This window comes from Epinephelus lanceolatus, chromosome 21, assembly GCF_041903045.1.
Source record: "Epinephelus lanceolatus isolate andai-2023 chromosome 21, ASM4190304v1, whole genome shotgun sequence".
NCBI lineage: Eukaryota > Metazoa > Chordata > Actinopteri > Perciformes > Serranidae > Epinephelus > Epinephelus lanceolatus.
In genome coordinates this window covers 22,075,976-22,100,710 of record NC_135754.1, presented here as the reverse complement: position 1 = coordinate 22,100,710, position 24,735 = coordinate 22,075,976, and the positions used below count along the sequence as shown (strand labels likewise).

The following is a 24,735-nucleotide window of genomic DNA, read 5'->3' as shown; positions in this document are numbered from 1 at the left end:
AATTATCTCAAATCTCAGTTCATGAAGTTAAAACGGTCATTGTTGTCATGGTTTCAAGGAAACAGATGTGTCATTATGTTCACTGTGCTTGCCTTCCTCCCTCTGTCTTCTGTCTCCAGGTCAGTTTCCCACCACCTTTGTGGAAGAGATCACCATCCCCAGCACCAAGCCTGGAGACAGACTCTACGTGTGCATCAATGACTTCAGCTCAGCAGAGCCGGGAAACCTGTCCCTCAAGAGAGGTACAGGCACGCGCTGCACACAGACACTCATCACTGTTAGAGTAAAGATTCAAAATGGATCCTGGTTGACTTTTATCATTGACACAAATGTGTTTTAAATACTACTTCCGTTAACTCATGCCTTCTCACTTAGTTTAATGCTGCTTGTTGATGTCGCTGTGCTCAGGTAAATTGTTTGTTTTGTGTTGTAGTGTAGTTGTGATGTGTTGGACATTGTGACCTGACTGGTACCTTGTCTCCACTGACACAAACGGGGCCCATGAATGCTACCAGAAATGAGAATCAAACTATCGACACCAGAATGCGTAAACAAATTCAAATGCTTGCGGGTGTTGCTGCCTTCAGCAGTCTACCCTGTGTTACCTCTCTCAGTGACAGCTTACTGGCTCCGAACCGTAGTTGGGAACTAGCTTGGCTCGTTATTAGCTGGTAACTAGCTCCTAGTGGTCCAGACCACTCTGCAGAAGGATGGATGGCGAGGCGTTCAGGTGCCGTTCACCAACACTGTTTTTTTGCCGTCTTCACCACAAAACAATAAACACAGCCTTCTCATAAGGCTGAACAGTAGCCCTGAGCTCATCTAGAGTCTTAATTCTGCTGACTGTCGTCACTCTTACCCACCCGTCTTCTTCACTATGACACCCTGAGAGAGCTGGTTCCCTCCATACACACCATGAAGTACACGTCATACCCTCACAGGTTACCCACAAGGCTACTGCCTTTTAAGGGGAGAAAGGGTGAGCCGGTAACACCTGTCACAAAAGTAGGAAGTGTGCATTCGAACGTTACTTTTTCAAAACACCTACTGGAGATCACATCACCATTGATTTCCATTAAATTTAATGATGTAGGAACTCACTTAAACATTTGATTGATGCTCTGGACATGCAAAAGTTTTCCTTCCACTCCTCATTGACAACAATCCAACTCTCGAAATCACCTCACCATCTGCTGGTTTGACCAGGCGTCATCTAAAACCACCGTTTCTAGCAGACTAAAAACCGTGCACGCTGAGATGGACCAAATAACATTGAGTGTGGATAAGGAGACAGCTGTGATCGGCCATGAAGTGGTGCAGAAATGCTAAGTTTAAGTATAAAATAGTTATTATCTCATGTCTGACAGCAATTATCTGTTCATAAAAATATCTTTTTACATGTAGACAGGGCCTTATTTGCAGTATTACCAGGTATTATTCCAATAACTAATACAAAATAAGGAACATATAAAAGTAGGGATGCACTGATATGGATTTTTTCAACTGATACCAATAATGGATAATTACCTGCTTCTCATGGCCTGTAACTGATAACGATAACCGATAATTTCACTTTGTTGTATTCTAAAAAGAAATGTATAACCCGCAGTTTATGCACACCTGAGGGTAAGAAACAAACATGTATAGGTCCTGTTTCTGCATGTGTCTTTTGGACCTGTGTGTAATTGACAAGCAAGAGTGAAAACATTGAATTTCCCCTCAGGGGGTTAATAAAGTAAATAAACTTAAAACTTAAACTTAAGAAAGGCTGAGATGTAGGAAGAAAATATGTCTGATTTAATATTCCACAGCTCTGACCGAATCCAATCAAACTGACATCACTATTGTTAACAACAAAAACAAACAACAGTTCTGACTCTTCATACCTGCGACATTAGGCTGTGGAAAAGAGAGATTATGTGGGGTATTGTCAAATGACCTACCCTCACCACTCCTACCCCCATATAACCCTACACTACAGATGAACAGAATAAAGACAAGGATGTGAAAGTAAGACGAATTTTAACCATATTATTGGTGCTGTCTATCGGCTTTAATTTTAATGCATAATTAGAAAAATGTCCCATTATCATGCATCCCTAAATAAAAGCCTAATTCTGTCTAGGAACCACACTGTAACAAAGCGAGCCCCTGCTGCAGTGCTTATAGTGAATGGAGACAAGACACTGGTTTTCCTTCGTGGCTTCCTCTTTGAAAGGGAATCTCAGTTTCAGAAAGTGTTTATGGAACATATTCAGAGATTATCCAGTCATTTTAAATCAGCATAATCAACTCTAACCCAGAGCTGGAAACAAAACAGCAAAGGACTTGTGACGTCTCTCTGGCCTCGTGGAGCTTCTCTAGAAAATTGATCAGTGAAGAGGGTAAAGGTCACTTTGTGCACCTAAAGGGAATTTCAGAAGACAAGTTAGAACTGATGCACCTAGGAGCAAAATTTTAAGGGACCAGCTACAGCTTCAGCCACAGACGCAGGTTTACATCTGATGTTGTATTGCTCGGTTTCTGTTTTGTTTAGGGCCTTTAAAGTAGCATTGATTCTTATGAGGAAAGCTGCCTTCTTACGCCAAAACAGAATTTTCTTTTTTACATTTTGGGAATTATCTACTGTAATTCTGTTAGGTCCAGCATGAAGATCTCTATATGTGGTTAACATATAGATTTGGCAGAGGGAAATTCATTGTTACAGCAGCAGTTTGACAGAAACAGAGTGTTGACATGATAAGAAAACTACACACAAAGTTGTTTGTTTGTCTCATAAAGTTGAGGATAGGTCCACTGTATAAGCGTGTGACTTCTTGACCTCTGCTGACACACTTCTTATTTGTCATTATCTGGATTGTGTGCAGCACTATGTGTGTACAAATGAAATAGAAATAAAAGAAATAAAATAAGCACTCAAAGTTACCTTCCAAAACTCCCCACTAGATGTCCCCAGATGCCACACTACCTGCCAACCTACACAGACTGTCTTCAGCTGATGTCTTTTTCTTTTGAAACTCCTGAACTGTCGCATGTGATTTAATTAGTTGTGTTTGTTTTCTGATTTTTCATTCGACAACACCCTCAGGCATACAGCACTGATGTTTGCAGAGATCCTTTACTTTGGTAAAACTTTTCATTCTTGTCTTCTTATGTCATTAGAAGTTCTAGTAGTGGTCATAGTCGTACATAGTAGTAGTTAAAGTACTTGGTATGCAATGTGAAGTCATGTCTTTGCTCTTAAACAGCCCCAATTATGACAAATATTCATATTTTTTTATTTTATTTTCACTTAATCCATGATCAGAAGTGATATTCCAGTGAAGTTTTGTGTTGTCTTGGTTAAATAACACTTCCTGGATCACAGGAAACTGCCTTTACCGGCCGTGTGAGAGTTGAAAATGTTCATTTCCAGTATGATTTTCCATGGACATTATTGGCTGTGTCCCAGTTTTGCTCCCAGACACAATGAGAGGTGGAGCCGCAGGTCTTTGGAATGTGACCCCCATGACTTCTGGCTGACCAGTCAACATTCCTGTAATCCCTGATTCTCCAGATATATTAGCTCCAGATATATGACCCTAGAACACTTATTAGGAATGCAGTAATAAAGGTTAATGGGGATAATGTGACGTGAGCAGTGAGTGTTTCATTGCAGGTCTTCTGAATCCATTCATGTTGAAGGGGACCTGTTATGTTTCCCTTATTTTCTGTCATATATATAATGTTATTATGTCAGATGTTTATACTAAATGTGGCCAAACTTTCAAATAATGAGGTACACATATTTAAAAGTAAACCTCAAGCTTCACACTGTCCTTTTCCAAAAGGATTTTTCTTACCTGCTCCAGTCACACTGCTCCAAGTGTTTACATCACATACACTGCTACATGCTAACGTCAGGAAAAAAGGAATATTGGTTGCCACTGTTGTTGATTTTGCCTGTTTGAAAGTGCCGCTATAGTCTGTTACAATCATTCCCCGGCTGCAATGATGGTGCAGAGATGCCAAGATAAGAATGGCCCTGACCTATCAGAGCAGACTGGGCTTTTTTGGGAGAGGGGCATTGAAGAGACAAGTACTACAACAGAGCATCTCAGACAAAGGGTGAATACAGGTGTTCCAGCACAGACAGGATGAGGAAAATAAAGTTTTCTTTGTTACTTTAAAGCATGTAAATATGTTCTAATAGAGAGCTCCAGCAGTGCAAAGTGTGAAAGAAGAAAACAACATAAGCTCAGGCGCACCTGCTGGCCGTCCCACAAGAAGCATGTAGCCGCTATAGCCTTGTTCATTGTGTAATTAATGTGCTAACTGGTTTAATTAGAAGCTCTTTTAACACAGAGATCATGCTATACGACAGCTATCAGTCCCTTCTTTACGCCACTTCTGCAGTTTTACACAGAACCAAACAAAGACAGCATCCAGTGTGTGATTTTAGATAGCATGCTGGCATCCAGGGAACCTAAATATCTATAGTTTTCTTGCCAGCATCTCAAAAGCAAAAGAGGTTTGACGGGCGTGACATGTAACACAACATCATCTGCCTCTAGTGTGATGCATAACCTATGCATCTGCAGCGCTTTATAAACAATAACAGTCTTTTATCGTCACCTCTTATGTGGCGGCTGATCTCATCCTCTGCTCGGAGAGTAAGGAGCCCCTGGACCTCACTGTCTCCTCAATTTGCGGACAATTTCCACTGCTGTTGTTCTTCTTGGAGTTAGCTGCTAACTGCTTTTTGAATCTCCTGGCGCTGGGTCGCACACATAACACGTAATCAAAACGTCACACCTGTCTTGTCCTGCCGGCTGTCCCTTTTACACAGACGTTGATTTGGTGATGTTACTACCTCTGCTGCCGGCATAAAGGCGAGACAACTCTGCCCCCCATTCTGCAATTAAGCCTTTTATAAAGAACAGATGGGAAACATAACAGGCAGTTCAGAGGGAGATAGAAAATCAGAGGGATATAAACTAAATACAGTACAGCCTGCATGTTCTGTCGTTATGTTTATATCCTGAAGCTTTCCTGCTGTGTGCATCTTTCACAGTGTTTATGATTCTCTTCTTATCTGTTTGACGTAAAACGACAAATAAGATCTACTGAAAATAATAGTGAAACACCTGAGAACAAAACCTGAGTCTTTGGTTGAGCATTTAACTGTTAGAAAAAATGTTTTTCTTCAACATGATTCACATCAGTAATATGAATATTAAAGTGTTCCCTTTTATTCCGTGTCTCTGCAGGGGATGTGGTAGTCGGAGAGGCTGGAGGGTCCATGGACCTCGGAGAAACCTGGCAGCGTGGTTGTAACGCCTGGGGGGCCCGCGGTCTATTCCCCACGTCATGTGTGAAGGAGCTGACCCTCTCCGGCCGCTCCAGGCAGCTGTCTGAGCGCTCAGCTCAGGCGCAGGCTTCAGAGCTCCCACCTTACGCCCTAGGCCAGGCGCGGGCCCTTATGAGCCTCCACGCGCAGCTCAATGAGGAGCTGGATTTCCGCGAGGGCGACCTGATCATCATCACAGGCCTCCCCGAGCCGGGTTGGTTCCAGGGGGAGCTGGATGGCCGCAGGGGCATCTTCCCAGAGGGGTTTGTGGAGCTCCAGGGATCTCTCCGATCACCTCAGGAGCCATTGGACTGCCAGTATTTGAACAATGACTCAGAACAGTTTAGCTACGAGGACCCTTATGATGCAGGAGAGGGGACTGAGGAGGAAGGTGTAGAAGAAGGAGAGGTGTTTACAAGAGAGGAAGAGGAGCAGAAGGAGGCAGTAATAGAAGAAGAAGAGGAAGAGGAGGAGGGTGGTGTCTATGTAGTGGCATTGTATGAGTTTCGGGCTATGGAACCAGGCGAGTTGGACTTTGATACGGGGGATCGCATCCGTCTTATAAGCACTTTGGAAGATGGTTGGCTGGAGGGGGCGCTGCGAGGACGGCGTGGTATTTTCCCTCATCGTTTTGTCAAAATGGAGGATGATGGGCAGAAAACTGCGGAGGAAACACATGTTGGGGAACCAGAAGACGACAAAGAGAACAGCTCAGATCATCTTTGTCCCAATGGGTCAGAGAACGACCCCGAATGGAGGACATATGAGGATCATACAGTGTGGGACCTGGACTACTTTGAGAAGACTGAGGAGCAGAGATGGCAAAACAAAAGCACTGGAGCTCAACCTAACAACAGAGGACAGAGAGATGGGGGTGGCAGGCCTGACTCTCAGCCACATAGACCTGTCCCTCCAGCACAGAGAGGGCCCGAGAGACCCAAATCCACTCCTCCAGCAAGACCCAGACTCCCATCTCGGCCTAGTTTGCCTGCACGTAGCCACAGACACCATGGCTCATCTTCGGGTGCACATCGGTCGAACCATACCAATGGTAACTCTCGATCCTTACAGCCTAAACTAACTCATAGCCAAACCCTCCCTCATAGCACTCAGTCTGGGTGGTCTAAAAACAGCAGATACCACCAGAGGCAGACAAAGGATGATGCCACTCCCAGTCACAGAAGCGGCAGTCTTAGCCAGGCGTTATTGAACCTCGTTGAGGACCATAGGCAGAAGAAGCTAACCCGCCATAGTAGTGTCAGTGATGCTGATATGATGAGCACTGAGGCACGGCAGCGTTCCCAGCAGACGATACGTGGCTCCAATGGTTTAATGCCAACTTCCTTCACCCTAGATGCCCTGGCAACCTCAGCTGGTGACCTGGAGGCCAAGCTGTCCCAGCAGCTTTTTGAATTTGAGAAAAGCTTGACTTCTTCGTATAGTGATACAAACATGAGCTCTGCCGCCTCTGCAGGTGACATGAGCCAGCAATCCAGTATCTCACGCCACTTTTCTATAATGGACTTCAGCGATGAAAGCGATATCATGCGAGGGTCCTCACACTCACCAGTGTCCCACCTTTTGCAGTCGAACTCTGCCTCTTCCTCACTAGAGAGGCGCAGGACCCTTCGTCCTCCCCCTCCTCGTCCCAGAGTCCTTCGTCCCCCAGCCCCTGCTGCGTACAAACCAGCCCGCCCCGCTCCACGTCCCCCTCCTCGGTGCCCGAGACAAAACACCGCTCCTCCGAATATCTTCTACACCCCTGACGAGCCAGCCGCAAACCTGCTGGACCAAATATCAGAAGGGCAGGCGGAGTTCGGTGACCTTGCGGCCGCCCAGGAGCATGAGGTCCAGTGCCAGCTGGAAGCTGAGAAAGAGCTGGAGAGAGAGATGGAGCTGGAGAGACAGAGACAGAGGGAAGAGGAGGAAAGGTATCTGCTGCTGCTACGGCTACAAGAGGTGGAGCACGACATGGAGGCATACGCACACACGGCGGAGGAGCTCAGGACCATGCTGGAGGAGGAGGAGGATGAGACAGCTCGCATGCAAGCCATGGAGAATCTGGAGTTCTGCAACTACACGCTGGAGACGCTGGCCCTAGAGCAGCAGCAGCTACAAGGTAAGACGGTTGGGCAGTGGACTGGGAGTAGGAGAAATGTGGTGGGCATTCATGCTTTTATTAAACAGTTGATAGTAGAGTGACGTTAATAACATGCAGTAAAGCTTCCAGCCTGGAATCATGTTGGGATCGAGAGTTTCATGAGTCTTTGGTTAGACCCAAAATTGGACTTTAGAGGTTAGATAACATGATAGAACTGACGAGGTTGGTTTGATTCAGCACTTTACACTGGCGTCTTTTTCTCACAGATACCTCACTGAAGATATATATCGTGTATCCAGTCAGCCTGAAAATACAGAGAAATGATTTTTTGTCCATATCGCCCAGCCCTAATCCAGAGCCAGTGTTTGGTTTGTCCATTCTTGGATACTGTAGAAACAATATGACTGTGTATGTAGATATAAACAGCTCATTCTAAGGTAACAAAAACAACAATTCGTAGTTTCAGTTGATTATATACAAATGAAAACATATTATATTCCATATCTGCCAATGGACGCCCCTAAATCCTACACACTGGACCTCATCTGCAGGCTTTAACAACTAACATTAAGAAAAGCAACACATCAGAAAGAGAGTAAGCAAGCAGCATCAGTCATTTCCTTTTCAGTTTAAAAGTCAGCTAGTTACTGTGGCAGGAGACGATAGATGGAGACGATGCAGTAGAATTTGTTTTACTTGACGTCATAGTTGACTTCTAAGGCCCTGCAGGGTAGGTCCAATGGTAATACGCAGTCAGTGAAGACAAAATGTAATATAGCAGGAATCTAACTGTAAGCCAGTGCTTACCAGATTTCCTCTTTGACTTGTTATGCCGACACACGCACACACGCACACACATGCACACATGCAAACAGGGAAACTATTTATTTAAATTCCACTGTAAACTATGCAAACAAGACATCCCTATTTACTGTCCACAATGATCGACGGAAGCAGGATTGTGTATTTAAATTAATGTGTGTGTGTGGAAGTTGCTTTGTCTCGCTACAGTGGTAATTTAGAAAAGTATAGTGGATTTGGCAGAATCAGCATGTTGCTGCAGGGTTTAGGTGGAGTAAGCGGAAACGAGTTTGTGAGTTTGAGAGTTGCTGTTTGAAATAAATGATGTTTCTAAGTATTCAAAGTTAACGGCTCAAACAACAGTAGTCGTAGAGCCAAAGGTTGTTTCTGCCACCTCGTACTGTCTGGGTGCACAGAGCTGTCTCTGGCAGCCCAACACTTTTTCACATAGGTACGAGGTGAATTCCTGCACATGGTGAGAGGTTAAGCAACGCACGTGGGCCTCTGTCTCTTTTTCCACTCACTCCCTCTTTCTTTGAGTCCCTCTGTCTCTATCCAAGTGTCCTACCTCCTTCACCTTCCTCACAGTTCCCTCACTCTGCACCTTTCATCCTCCTCCTCCTCCTCCTCCTCCATCATTTGCTCTTCTTCAAAAGGAGTGAGGAGGGGAAACGCGTTGGATGTGGTTTTTGGGATTTTGGCAGTAGTGGAGACGGACAGGGAATGGCACATTCCAGAGCGCGACCCAAAGTGTGGTTGTGGCGAGCTGTGACTTGGCCCGTGGCTCACCTCTCCACACTGTTTGGACTCGGGAGGGAGGTCAGGTCCAACAGAGTGGCAGGTAGGCTGGAACTTGGTGATTATCATGAGTGAGTCGGAAACTATTTTGCAATTTATATTTATGACAGTGTTAGGGACATTACGTGTTAATTATTAAAAGCTTGGTAATAAAAGAGAGCGGCAGATTATATGAATTTATTAACCATCAGTGACTTTGCCAAACTCTGTGCACAACGGTAGCTATCACTTAAACGTCACTGCGTCATCTAGCTCTGCTGTGATTGGTCCAGTCTGAGTCTTGCGTGTTCTGCTTTGGGATGTCTGTTTGTTTGACAACAGATATCACAGCCGCAGACTGAGACCACCGAGGAGCATCAAGCTGTATAACCCCTTCTGTAGGGAGGAGAGCTGAAACAAAGGACACTGACATTGATATTCACCTACATTAGGTGCACTTTTACTTTATATGATGTACAATATTACTTTTCAATATCATGATCACTTGTTAATGTAGTGCAGTATCATTTTGTCAAATCATTTGCAATGCTACTTCACATTGTTATATCATATTCAATATAACATTGATTATCAGGTGCAGTTTTCCACTATTTTAGTTAATTTTTAGTTCATTCTTACTCCTATTGTTTCTCTATTAAGCACTGTTTTTTGCTTCTGCTCCTTGAAAACACTTCTGTCTTGTATATTTGTATATTTTGCCAGATCTTTAATACCCTGTTGTTTCTAAAACTGGTCCCAGTGAGTGATCTCAACCCGATTGATTGTTGACCCCACTGATTGTTACTGGTTGTTGGATGTTAAATTGGAGTTACTGTAATATGAAGAATTCTCTGGCACAAGAATTTCCTGCGGGATAAATAAAGTTCTGTTGAATTGAATTGATTTGACAATTTCTGTTAAATTGAAATTAAATTAAGTAATAACAATAATAATAATAAATTTTATTTGTATTGCACTTTACATTTTAGCAATCTCAAAGTGCTACAGAGTAGGATAAAAAAATTAAAACAGATTAGAATTAATACAATTAAAGAATCATTAAAATTTTCCATGTTTGCCTGATACACCCAGAGGTATCAGGCAAATATGGACAGTGTCACAAATCATTGAGCAAGACTTGTATTTTCTGGCAACATTGGAGGTGTGGGGGCAGAAATCGATACAGTATAGTATTGAGATATTTTGTGTGGCAATATTGTGTTGATACACAGCTTCCAAGTGTCATTGTTTTAATTATTATTGTTAGTAAATGATTAATATTGCAAATACAAATTCATCTTTTGTGATCAAATTTTTATATAGCTTCTTTGCAAAAATATTAATAATAAATCAATAAACATAGCCTCATCTCACCCATATGTGTCCATATGTTTTTGCGGTTGTTGCAATCTCTGAAAGAAAAATCAACCTATTATCTTACCCTTCCCTTCCCTCCCAACCCTGGCTGACTAATGATGACCTGTGATGGAACAAGAGAAGGAATAAAAAAATAAATGAATATTAATAATAATAATAATGATGATAATGATAATAATAATAAATGCATGCAGCAATAAATAAGATGAGAAAAAAATGAAAAATTAGAAAAAATAAAAATAGGCTAAAAAAAATAAAAATTAAACTTTGCCTGCTGATATCTGATAAGCCAATATATAAAGACTCATTTGCCCGATACCGATATCAATATATCCACTTTTTTACTCACCTTATCTTAGTGATCAACGAGTCTCTTCTGTAGTGGAATTAGCATCATATTATGCATGCATAGTCTTTCTTGTGATGGCCCACCAGCAGATGGAGACATGAAATACAATACTTTTCAGTGTATGAAATATTCATTCATTGTGCACTATAAGAAAAAGTATGTTGGACTATTCTAATAGTTCATTTTAAAGCCAATATTGTCCAATACCAATGGCATACCGATGTTATCTGAACACACAAACCACTCACTTGCTCTTGATAGCGCCATTTGTGTTTTAGTGATGGCCATTGTAGTTAGCAGCCCCTCTGTGACTTGAGCGTTGGAAAAACACTAATTTTTGTTGTTGTTTTTTTTAATGTGAAAATGCTCTTTTTAGTGTTTTTACTGGTTTAAATCACCGGGTCAGTTTGCTAGGAAGAGACATCTGCAGCAAAACCCCCCTGAGTGTCTGGAACAGAGATGAGCTGAGCACACATTAAGTTATCAGAGAAAATAGATCAGGTCACATTAGCTTGCGCTGAGCAAGCAGCCTACCTGTGATATGCCAAATAGTGTCTGAGGAATGCTGATTTGTAACATGAAACTGCTTTATTCAGTGTTTTTACCGGTTTGAATAAACTGGTCCGAGACCTCTGTGGATAATTCCGCGCCCGCTAAAAACCACCTGAACAATGGACATTATTTTTCTATGACATTGTTGCTTCACATCAGATGTACTTGCATCAGCTCTCTCAAACACACACACACGTCCTCACTCATTCAAAAGCTTTCAGTCTAATCACCGCCAACAGCCAGGTGTCTTTGTCATGTTAATGTCTCTCATTGTACACTGTAATCAATCAAAGTTTCAATGACCTCAGTGATTGACAATCAAACACTGATTGTCAGTCACAGTTGAGGCTATTGTTCCCGTGCTCTGTGCCCATCTTGCTAAAGTAATCTGATTACTGCTGGATGATAATCTAATTTGATACTTTTTCTTTAATCTTGTTTGTCATTTTACCAGTAAACTAATAATCAGTAGTATGTGTTCCTATTCTTGTGACATTCAAATGAGTCACATCCTGTCACTTAATGCTTTTCAATGGATGATATTTATGTCTGTGAATGACAGGTATCAGCCTGAGGGCAGGAACTCGTCCCGCTGGCTACAGGTGCCTCTAAGGGTCATGCAACCAAATAGTTTCCATTCACTCATCACACTGCAGGAATCCCCACGCCCTCCTTTCACAGCCATAAAATCAGATATTCAATCTCTGTTTTTCTTTTGATAATTTCCACACTGTAAAATGTGTAAATGGACTGAGATAGGAACTTGATTTATGCGCGCTGAGGGAAAGACAGCCGTGCACGCTCCCACTGCACAGCGTTTGATATGGTAATTATCGACACATTACTCGGACACAAAAGCTTTCAGTAGGTGTTGTTAGTAGGATATTTTGTTTCCCTTTGTTTTCCCTTTTAAAATGTTGCTGCTCACAGGAAGGTGTGTACAGTACACACCAAGCATACTCTCAGGACCTTTGTCATTCTACTGCTATGCATACACACACACGCACGCACACACACACACGCACGCACACACACACACACGCTCACCCAGGAGTGAGTGTTTTTCCGTGCTTTTGCAGGGTGTGTTCCTGAGTGTGACGTTTGAAAGACAATGGCAGCTTATTGTTACAAGGCAGGGAGTAAACTTCAACATGGGCTCTGCCTGAGCTCCACTGTGCAGAGGCCGGCTCAGAGTCCCTGTAGAAGCTGAAAGAGGTGTGATACTAAGGAGCAAAACAGAAAGAAACAATCGTATAATTACAGAGTGTGACTGATATGATAGCTTTTCATTTTGTGTTTATCTGTAAGTTTTGAGTGAGTGCTGTGATGAGAGAGGTGATAAAGGTTTCACGCCCAGTCTGATTACGAGCAGGTCAGGCTGTTGTTTGTGCATGGCTCTAAGGCTGGGCAGTATGGCTGACATCAATATTTTTCTGCTATCAATATTAGAAATGGGACGATAAACTATTTTAGCACCGATTGTAATAAAAAGCACAATAAGTTAAGGTAATAGTGGTGAATTTCCATTGTCAGAATAATCCCAAATAACGTGTCCCACAGCACCCAAGGAGAATGCTTGATAACCAACAATCAAGGAGACTCTGTAGAAACAGGCTGCATATACACCAACATCAAAAAGCGCAAAAAATCTTTAAAGATACACTATGCCACATTTTCCTAACACAACATTGTACAGAGATAATTCCTCTCAGTCATCACTTACGACCCAATTGTGTTTTCTCATATTCCTTTTATTTTCTATATTCCTGGTGTTAATGGGTGTGTAGTCTTACAGCGTTCGGCTAGCGACCAGGTGCCAGAATGCAAGCAGCAGGCATCCAAGAGACACAACACCGTAAATTCGCAAATATAGTGAGGCGAAACACCAAGCAAGAGTGAATCTGGGGTTGGCTTTTACTTAAACTCTTAATGGCGAGCGTGTTAAGAAACAGTAACCGGACAATCCTGCATAGTATAACCATAGACTGTATATAAAGATGGATGACATGACACCTCCCCAGAAATGAAGCCAGAACACCTCAATCGCCCCCTGGTGGCCGACTGCAGTGTAGGTCATAACGCCCGCGCTCTTTAGTTAGTGGATAGGTAGTCTGAGTGGGTGGAAGTTCGCTGCAAAGATCAGCCTCTCATTGGGCGGAACGAGCCACCCGCTGAAAGTCCCGCCCTACCACCTCCGGTTGCAGTTTTCAACACGTCCTTTACTAACTTTTGCGGTGTTTGATCTTGCGGGGATGTAGCCATTTTTCTGCCATGGTTCGCGTCCTGTAGGCGAAATTTTTGTGGGCGTGTTACACCAAAACCTGTTTCCCCCCGGCAATATTTATGCAAGCGCACTGTTGCTGTGGCACCGCCAAGAACGATTGTGAAATACAAGCAGCCGGGGCATTTTTTTCTCCAATCTTAAAGTGAGAGTTGGCTCAGCCAGACCTTTCTTTTCTTGAGAAAGGTCTGGTGAGCGAGACTAGTGGATAGGACATGGGTCAAACTAAAAAATCAAAGCACATATGAAATAAATTTTCCCCAAATATGTCTTCTGTCATTTAAGGTCATCTTTATCACGCTGCTGTATGTTCAAATGTTCCTTTATCTGATAAGTTTGTTTGTTTTTTTAAGTTATTTAATGCCATAAAACAGGGATTTTACACCATGATTGACAGTTGTGTGAGCCAATCGGTGGGCTCGCATTCAGTGTTGCTGCTTGTGATCAGTCGGACGTGTGTATGGGTGGGAAACTTGATACCGCAGAGATCACTACTGTGCAGACTCTGGCTCTGAATGATGTCACCATAGCAAGATGGCAGCTGCCATATCCGGGATATTTTAGCTTCACTTCTGTACAGTGGAAGTAAGTGGAGATGCCTCATCCATCTTTAGATACAGTTTTTGAGCGTAACTTTTATCAAGTATTGATGTATTTCAAATTGAAATTAGTGATGCCAATCTCTGACTGGCTTAAAAAGGTCACAGAAAGGGGCATCAGTGGCTTAGTGGTACAGCAGGCGCCCCATGTACAAGGCTGTTGCCGCAGCGGCCCGGGTTCGAGTCCAGCCTGTGGCCCTTTGCTGCATGTCTCTTCCTCTCTCTCTCTCCCCCTTTCACACTTAACTGTCCTGTCCATTAAAGGCAAAAAATGCCCAAAAAAAATATCTTTTAAAAAAAAAAAAAAGGTCACAGAAAAATCAAATTGATGTTCTATTGAAGGAGCTGCGTTTTTCAGTTATACCTCTGACATTTGAGAAAACTCTACATGTGTACAATAAAATTTCATTAACAGATTTCTTTATATTTGTATCATGATTGCTCACAATCATTTATTTGGACAACCACATTTTGAAACAAGACATCATCATTTAATCACGACACAACTCCAAATCATGACTGATTCAGAAATTAATCATATTATATGAAGACGTCTCTGCTCTGTTCTGTTCTGTTCTGTTCTCACGCTCTCCTGCAGGTTTTACTGTCTCCATCTCTTTGTGTTTCATCTTCTATGTTTAAGCTTGTTGACCTTCAGCCTCACCTTATTCTTTAGACCCAGTGTTCCTTTCACCACAGCGTGATCCATTTAACACTGTTTTGAGGATCTGTTGCAGCTTCAGGTTTCCCTCAGTCAGCCCTACAAACTGGGCGACTTCTAGGCTGCAGACCATCTGATATATGACCTTATTCCTGGACGTCACACCACTTTTTATCTAGACATGCTAAACATTGATCAAGCCCACGACGGCTTCATTTACATAACCTAACACAGCCACGGAGAGGAATGTTGAATTTGGCATTCCTGCAGTTGACACACGTCCACAGACACACAGTTTCGGTCGCGTTCTGCTATTGAAAGCTGAGATGTTGAACACTGATAATTAAACAGTCTTACGTAAGAAGAGAACAATGTTTAAGTGAGATTTCTATGTTCGGCCTTGCCTTGTGAAACTGTCTGTGCTCAGTGGGAGTTTTAGTTTGTGCGCTGCAAATGTGCTCGTGATTTACAATAATTGCGTTGTTTTTCTGGAAGCAAACGAAATAAGTTGCAGGTATTTCACACTGTGTGTCGTAAACAAGACACAATAGAGGTGCAAGATAAAATCAGCCAGTGTGAAGGTGTTTTGTAGTGTATACAGAGTATCTAAAAGCCTATTGTGGCTTTGCTGGAGTCAGATTTGTTGTTTGAGCAGTTTTATTTAAGTAAAGGGCTTTGCGCACCAAGTTAGTATTTTTGTGTGCATTTTTTTTACGTGTTGTCTGATAGAAATCGTTGTGCAAAATGGACACATTTCCTCCCTTGCTTCTCTTCCCTGGAGTCACCTTCCTGGCTGTCGTCATTCTCCACCCGTGTCTTGCCTTTGGCACTGCAACAACTTGAGTTATGAAATGATACTGTGCAGTTATTAAATTTCACTACGCTGTAAGCATCGTCATTGCTGTTGTGCATGTTACCTTTGTCTTGGAAGATTCCAGGAAGGACATTGCTTCCATGTGTTTTCACTTCTTTTGTTGCTGGCCTTTTCGTCCACTTCTGCCCTGTTCCTGTCTCTTGTTGCGGATGTATGCGTGCCGCAGGTTACGCCACATTTTCTTTACCGGTTCTTGGTCAAACAACTCTCTCTAGACTTTTGAAAGATGGAAAAAAATCTTAAAAAGACAGACGGAAGTTTTGGAGTTGATGTGTAAATGTGATCTACACAGCATGAGGTGGTATTTATTTATAAAGGTGCAACGATTTTGGACAAAAAAATACAGACTTGGTGTGCAAAGGCCCTTAGAGCTACAGTTTTATTGCCGTAAATGTTTCTGATACCCATATTTGTTCCAACCACGAACTAAATTTAACTCAAAATATAAATCCTTGAAAAAAAAAGTTGGTATTCCAGCTTCTAATTACACTTAGATTGTTTGAATTGATTGTAAACTAACACTATCCCACATGTGTGTGTATCACGTGCACTTGAATGTATGCACGTCCTTTAAACCTGTCCCCTTGGTGCCTGCCTCTTTCATGAAGAGTTAAGGAGGGGGAGGGATATATTATACTCCAGCTTTATGAATAGGCCGGAGTTTTTTCTCACACTGAAAGATCGTGTCTCTTCTGAGAGCGAGGACAGTCCCCAACAATAGCTCATTGTGCACACCAGCAGCTACTTTTTCAGTAGCTGCCCCGGCTTAATCAGGCTGTGTACTCTCTGAAATCTCTCCCTCTCCACACTCATCTAAATTCAATAACCCTCCTTTGCTTAGATCTTTCACTTGTTTTCTACCTCACGCTTCTCTTGTAATCATTACCTCAAAAGAAAACTTGCTTCTGACAAAATCGCGTGGACATCTTCATGTGTGAATGTTTGCTCCTCCCTGAAATGTAGAGCAAAGTCACACTGACAGACTGAAGTCAGTTTCAGTTTACCCACAAATATCGTGGCCTTTGGACCAGTGTTGAAAGTGAGGATACATGACTGGTTGTAAACACAGACAGGAATGAGTTGCGTTGGCTCCAAAGGCTGCATTAATGACCTGCATGGCAGTGAAACCTGCAGGAAATAGCAGAAACAAAGAAAACAGGATACAAGGAAGGATGGAGGATTGTTCATCGCGGTGAAAACAAGAACATTTTGTGCCAAAAGTCTGAAGCAGCTCAGAGGCAGAGAGTGAAGTGAGTCTACAATTTCCATTAAAGATCAGGCAGACTGTTTTCCTGCAAACAGAGGTAGTAGCCAAGTGAAGCAGTGGGAGGGGCTGTTGGGCTAATCCTCCACTCATGTGACTCTACTGAATCATTAACCCAAGGAGGCCCCTCCTTCAATAACCCCACCCCCCTTCTTCCTCCACGATTCGCTGAGATAGCTGCGGGGAGGGTTCGACTTGGTTACACTGAGGGCTGGGAGGTGCTTGGGCCAGGCAGTCCTGCTGAGGCAGTGGAGAGGAGACAGAGAAAACAAGTGGGAGAGTTACAGACAATATGCCTGACAGGTGGAGTCTCCCACAGCGCTTTGTTATGGAATGCAGAAATCTTTGGAAAGAGCAAATAAGCCACGTTGAACGGGAAACTGTGTCGGCACCCTGTAGGCTGATTTAAACAGCAACAGCCATGAAGAGCCCGGTGGTTTATGGCAACCCAGCCATGTTCAGTCCAGTGGATTGGAACTATCCAGCTGGTCCCCCGGTAAGGAGAGGGAAGAGTGTGGAGGAGCTGGGGGATGCCGGCTGGGCCAGAGAGAGGGAGAGGATGGCCCATCTACAACACCTACAACAACTACACCAGCTGCAGCTTCACCAGCAACAGGTTGGATATCCTGCGTATGGGGTTGTTTCTCCTGGACATCCACAGGGACCAGTCATGGTAGCAAGTCCCAGTGACCCACTTCCACCTCCAGGCTTCCCTGGCGGCATGATGGTGCCTGTAGGTGGGCCGGGGCCACCTGCTGTGCCTGTGCCAGCTCAGTGGCAGCCACAATGGGATAACCAAGCCCCAATTAGACAGGGCACTGTCTGCCACCAACCTAGTTGGGAGTTTGATGACCCGCACAAGGCAGCTTTCCAAGAGAAGAGGCCTCAGGGCCAGAATGTTTACTTCCACCCTGGGTCAGAGGATGGCCACCTAAATGTGAGGATATCTGAATGGAAAGGCAAGCATTGTTTTTACCAGGGCCCTGAGGATTACAGCCAGCAGGACTACAACAGAGTGCCACAAGAAAAAGACAATAGTGACTTAAGAACTCATGAGAGGTATGATAAATTGGACGAAGACAGACGGAGAAGGGACGATTGGGGCAGAGAAAATGATCGATATGATCACAGGAGTCGCAGAGACTTGGAGGAGTATGATCACAAGGACAAATACAGGCAAAGGGATCATTATGACAGCAAATATGATGACCGCTATGACGACAGAGACCAGCGATATTATGACAGCAGGAAACAGCGTAAAAATGATTACAGAGAACGGGACAGTTACAACAGTGAGTATGAGGACTACTATGATTGTAAAGACAGATATGCTTGCAGAGACGATTACAGGGATAGTGACCACTACTATGAACGTGACAGGGATTATTATGACTCTAAAGAGAGTGAGCGCTATAGAGAAAAGGAACACTACCGACGTAGAGAGGACGACCGCTACTATGATGAGCAAAAACGTAAAGACCACCACTATGAAGATCGATATGACCGCAGAGAAAACAACTACAAAGACAGGGATGATTACAACCGAAGGGGTGAGGACACCTACACCAGTAAAGGAAGGGGTCAGTATGACTCTGACCTGGACGAGCACCGTGGTTATAAGGAGTGGGACCACTGTGACAGGTACAGAGATTCAGGTGATGACGACCACCGAAGGAGGGACCGCTACAAAGCAAGGGATCACTATGAGCGGAGAACTGTGGACTATGACCATGAAGACCGCTACGAATCCAGAGAAAGGTATCGGTCCCCATGCAAGCCCAGAGACAGGTACCGAGATTTACGCTCACTATCCGTAGAACCGTATGAGGAATACCCCAAAAAAGGTCGCAAGACACACTGCGAGGAGTGGGTCGAGGAGCAGAACCAGAAGTTGGCGCTCAGGGGAATCCATTCTTTTGAGGATCCTGGTATATACGGGCACAATGACGATCAGGAAAAGGGATATGAGTCAAGCGCCGGGAGTGTTGGATCAAAACGGGGTTGCAAGCCTGTTTATGTGGGCTCGCTGGATCGCAACAGCTTCTACAGGAAGACGGCTCCAAGCTCCCTGCGAAAGTCCAAGTTTGCCACCACAAGGAAGCAAAACAAAGGTAAACACAGGATTTTTTCATGTGAGCGAATGTAGTCCACATGCTGTATTTGCACAGTGTGTGGGGCTTGTGTCATGCTCAGGTACAACTCCACATTACTAAACTGATCTTAAAAAAACAAAAGGGGACACATTGTTGGAAGGTGTTTGTCATTCCCAACTCCTGCAGATAAAACAGGGCGGGGATGCTGACAGTCTTTGGAGTCTCACTTCTTATCAGTGTTGACCTCCAGAGGTGCCTTTATAATCAATGCTGGGAGCTTCAAAGTGCTGAGTAGCCAGACTCACCTCCCTAGAAAGCGTGTGCTGGAACCTGTGTGTGTGTTTGTGTGTGTGTCAGTATCACCTGTCTCACAGGAAAGTGAGCTGTCAGGTATTCGTCAGCCGAAGAACCTGGAGAACAGGTTTTGTGGGTTCTTTGGTTTTTGTTTTCTCTGTCATTCTCCTTGTCTGCAGTTTTCCTGTTTGCTGCCAAACTCTGCATCACTGATGCTATGTGCACCTGTAACAAGTCTGGTCAGTTCTTCCATGACGGAAAGGTCTGTCTCTTGCTGTCGTGGTTGTTGATCTCATACACGTACACTTAAGAACTTTATGGTGATCATAGTGGATCTGATTTAGAGATAATTTCAAGTTTATTTTGTATACAAACCATATCTTTATTTACTACATACACCTCAGCCCAAATGTTACAAAACTAGGGCTGCACAGTTAATTGAAATATTATTGAAATTGCAATATGGCCAAGTGCAGTATCCAGATTGCAGGAGGTACAGAGAACAGAAGAAGATAGAATTTTTTTTGTTATTCTTGCTTTGCAATATCTGTCGAAATAATTGCTATTTTATTTTATTTTATTTATTTACTTATTGTGCATTTAGTGCAGCCCTATACAAAACCCAGCAAGTTACCAAATACAGTGGACAGTCAATGAGGTTTGTTCTAACCAAACTGGTCTTTGTGATAATGAGTCATGTATTGAAACTAAACAAAACTTTACTAAACCCTAACCTCTAAAGCGCAGTATCATTTGAAATTTTTCAAAACCAGTACGCAAGCTTCAGTTCATATAGCAAAACAACAATTTTCAACTTATTGACGCTTTTAGAAAAAGTTTGGGGGACTTAAAGATGTTTTGACCCCTTTTTTAATGAAAAAAAAAAAACAGTGTAGTGCATCAGTATCATATAAAAAACATACATGTACAATATAGTCTAAATCAGTGGTTCCCATCTGGTCCATCCACAGGATTTCTCTTTAGTCATTAGTTCAAGGTCCACACAGTTTAATATATTCAGCATCATAAATGTATTTGGCTGTGTCCTTGAGCTAGTTTGCTGTCTCTGACAAGTAGCTGTCCATTCTCTCACCCATTCTTTAGCAGGATGTGGCACTTCAAATCAAAAACTTTGTGCCAGAAATTCACTGTACCTCAAAATAAAGCAGGTTTTTTTTTTTACAAACTTAACACTTTTGGGAGTCACTTGCCATCCATTCAGAATGGACTTTTGGACCGTGACCTACCAGTTGGGAACCACTGGTCTAAATTAAGAAAAGTTTACTTGAGGAAATATCGGTCCAAAAAAAAATAGTAAACAAGCCTAAGGGCCCTGACACACCCAACGATCAGCTGTTGGTCACTGTCAAGCCATTGGTTAGTGTCTATTGCCCTAGTTTTTGCACTAGTCAGTCTTTGTCGGCTGTTTTTCGGCAGATTCAGCATGATGAAATGGTGTCAGAGATAGCAGAGCCTGTCATTGAGAGAAGTTACTCTGATTGGCAGTTCAGCTCTGTGTATGAGAAGAGAAACGGAAGTGAGGAAAGTAAACAAAACAAAACAAACTTGTTTTATTAGGTAGGATTATTTCCTTTTTTTAGACATACAGAAATGTTCTTTAATTGTTTGTGTTATTGTTCCTTAGTGCACTGTTCTTTCAACATCATGTTGTGTTATTAATGTGCTAACTGGCTAAATAGCGCCTTGAATCCATCCTGTCCGGTGTTCCAGTTACCCTTTTCTGAATTAGGAATACAGACTACCGCTACCTGCTGGTATAGAGAGTTATTCCCTTTCATGCAGGCGCAAAACTTAACTGTGAGTTGGCTGTATGCTGCGGTGTGTTGAAGTGCAACTTTTTGGCTGAGACACAGACAACTAGAGGCATTGCAACTAGTTCTTTAATGTGGGTTTGGTGCGTTTGGGTCTTAAGAATTTAACCAGTCATTTCATACTAACTTTACATACTATGGACACATTTCAGTTGGTCTTTACCTAAAGTATTAGAGTAAATGCTCAGCCCCAGGGCAACAATGTTATCAACTGTTAACACTGAGAAAGGTTCAAAAGTGCAGCAGTGTGTAAGCACAGCAAACAACTAATACAATATCACAAAGTAGGTGTGCACGTGTGTGTTTGAGTTTGTTCCCCAAGGAATCGAAGAAAGAGAGAGAGCACTCTTCTCCCCACTTCATTGTGTCTGAGAAGAAGCAGGTGGCGCCCCATGACCCCTCCCCCAGTTACCTAGAAACACACACATGCATGCACGGCCACACACACACACACACACACACACACACAAAGTACACACTGGCCCCCACCACACGTCCATTTCGGGAGTCCAAGTATTAATCCCTAGCGTCAGCATGGTGAGTGGATGGCGGGGGTCTGTCTGGTGCCAGGCGGTGGCCAGCACTGGTCTGACTCCTTCACTGCAAGACTAGACTGATGCTCAGTCTGTGTGTGTGTGTGTGTGTGTGCTTGGGGAGGCTTATTTAAGAGATGACGCCATTTTTAAAAAACACACACACACACACACACACATGCACGCTTGCTTCTGCAGTCGTCCTGTCATCCTTTAATCTCGTTAAACTGTTTCAGCTCTGTCAGGGGTTTGCCCCGAGTAAAGCATTTGATAGCATGGCTAAAAACATTAGACCATCTCTTTGCGACGCTTATTGGACTTACGCTGTGACTCGGTGACATTGAGGTGATGGCTGAGGCTTTTTGAGATGGGCCTTTAGCATGTACAGGGGCCTTTGTTCTCTGTAAGCCAGTATTAGATATCAGACCTCTCTGTGGGGCTGAAAAATCTATAGAGCCAAGTGAACAGCAGCTGCTAATCAATGTTTCATCTGACATACATGTAGCTATTGAAATTCTAGTTATAATTTGTACTATGAACTTGAAAAAACCCTATCAAATATAAGATTTTGATTATACAGGTGGTTTTCTGTTTATGGTCTCACTCTTTAACTTTTAAAAAATATACATATTCTGCTGTACGGGCAGAGTTTGAGCGCCTGTGTGTGAGTAATGTGTCGTCATCCAGCTATGATCTGGCAGCGTATGCTCTGTAATCCTCGGGGAGTCGCAGCCATTGGTGGGCGGCAGTACGAGGGTGGGGTGGGGGAGTTAGGAGTTAAGATCTCAAATCGTCTGACAACACTGCTCTAAAGACGCCTTATCTCACTCCTGGCAAGCAAAAAAAAAGTCAGTCGGCAATAATGATTTAGCTCATTAGCTCCAAATGTCTGCATGAGTCAGTGGGGAACACACTCGCATGCTGTGTGTGCTTTGTGTAGCTAGTGTCATCTCGACATTTCCAACTCCAGTGCAAATCAAAGAGAGATGCTTTGTGAGTTTATACCCTCCATATTTGGACTGTTGTTGTGGTACAGACATTTTTGGGCTCTGGAGCTTTAGTAGTGATCACAGCTAAGGTGAACAATAAATGCTCATGATAACAGTCTGGAGAACAAGGTAGTGGTGTGTTCAAGGACTGTCATTATCATACGAAACTCAGAAAAAAATGCCCTTGCATTAAGTCAAAAAGCCTTTATTCAAAAAACATGGCTGCTTACATTAAAACACTGGCTGGTTTTGACCCTGAGGTCTTCACCAGGGTGCAAAAAGGTGGATAGAAGTCAAGCAAACATTTTATAAACTTGGTAGGGGGTGTCACCCAATCCTGATAACTAAATGCAGGTGGGTGACAGCAGTGGATCACAATGAGAGGCCATTTTGAGGGTGACACGCCTCCACAAGTGTTCAGAATAAAACATCCCTCACAAAAAAGAAATTACTAAACAAACGTCAAATTTACATCCATCATAAGCAGCCATGTTTTTTTAATTTAGTGTTTCTGTTAGGTTAGCAGCAGCGCTAAAGGAGTGTCTCTTGGGCTGCTCTGCCTGGTTAGCACAAACTAACACAGCAGCAGCGGCTAACATCCAACACCAGTTCATTAAACGGTCTCGAAAAACTCACATGGACACAGACACAGCTTGACTCTGTTGTGAAATCCGTTGATAACTGTTAGCAGTGTGATGCTAACAGTTAGACAGGAGGTGGGAAAGAGAGGGGAAGGGGCTGAGCGAATCAATACACTGTGCACAGCTATAAAATGAAATAAGATTTTACCCAAATACAAATGTTGATGTTGTGGTTGGCAGCCACATATAAATCATTGTAAAGGAAACAAATATCTGAATCCCTTAATTACAAAGCGAATAATTACTGAAATGAACATCTGAATAATTGAATATTCTGGTCCAGCCTTGCAGCACATCAGTGTTAAAAACTCGTCATACCTCAGTCGCAGGTTAGATGATGCTGCTGATGCCTGCATGAGTAAAAAGACTGATGTTATCTTTTTTCAGACAGAAGTGTGGGAAAGACAACTGATCTTTGACCCTGTGGACTTTCCCATCAGGAGTAGTTTACTCTTGATAAGGCCTCATACAGGTCATACAGCATGTTTATGTGACTGTCACTCTCCTTGTTTGTGTGACAGAGTCATGTTCATAACCAAAGTCGTTACCTGAAGATTTTAGTTCACCGCTGCTGTATTTTCTATTGATTTAACTGTCATTCCACCAGTTTCCCTCTGTTTAGTGCTCCAAAGGCTCCACACTAAGCACCTTTGTTGATATTTGTTATACAAACTTTGGTTGTTCGAATGTTAATTTGTGGTTAAGGCGGCTGAAGTTGTTTTATTTGCTGTGCACAAACTGTCACAGTGGTTACAGGTGTTGATCTTTGCCACTGTGACATCAGCTTTAGGGACTAATACAGGCATCAGTCTCAAACACTGGCTGTATGAACAGAGCCACTTAAAACAATATGATCAGTATCATTTTACATTTATGTTTTGGTTTTATATTGTAATTAGGATAGTCACTATGTAGCGCTGCACAATTGAACCAAATATTATCGAAATAACAATATGGCCAAGTGCAATAATCAGATCACAGGAGCTGCAATTTTTCAACAAAGGTAAAATGTGTCACAACATGAAGAACTGTGGTGCTACAGAGATGCCCCGACCTGAAAATGATGTTCCAGATGTAAGGGAACATGCTTGTTTGGGTCAGACCCCAGCTAAAAACACATCGTAATCATTTTTATATTTTTCCAGTGGAAAAAAAAGCAAAAATGACCATTTCCTCTAAAATAGCGACTCATATCACGATTGCAAAATCTCAGAATAATTGCAATATGATGATATTTTTGCATATCTTACAGCCCTATTATTAAAACAAGCCCAAAAATCAGGTGTTTGCGTCTGTCAGTTCAGTTTATTAGATATTCCAGATGCATGGAGCAGTTAAACAGGAGGTTATAGTAAACCATCTTGTCTTTATGCTATTGTTAGAGGATG

The 24,735-nt window shown here is 42.9% G+C and overlaps 1 protein-coding gene across 2 annotated transcripts in view; it reads left to right on the top strand.

Moving 5' to 3' along the window:
* dnmbp (dynamin binding protein) overlaps window positions 1-24,735 on the top strand; it is a 71,695-nt gene that overhangs the window by 21,876 nt on the left and 25,084 nt on the right. The window contains exons 3-4 of one of the 2 annotated variants that reach the window (XM_033611343.2): window positions 120-242; window positions 5,250-7,448. In XM_033611343.2, coding sequence (XP_033467234.2) covers window positions 120-242; window positions 5,250-7,448 — 2,322 coding nt within the window. Of the gene's footprint in view, window positions 1-119; window positions 243-5,249; window positions 7,449-17,235; window positions 19,077-24,735 lie in introns of those variants that run through there. The other variant, XM_033611345.2, reaches the window with a different exon arrangement.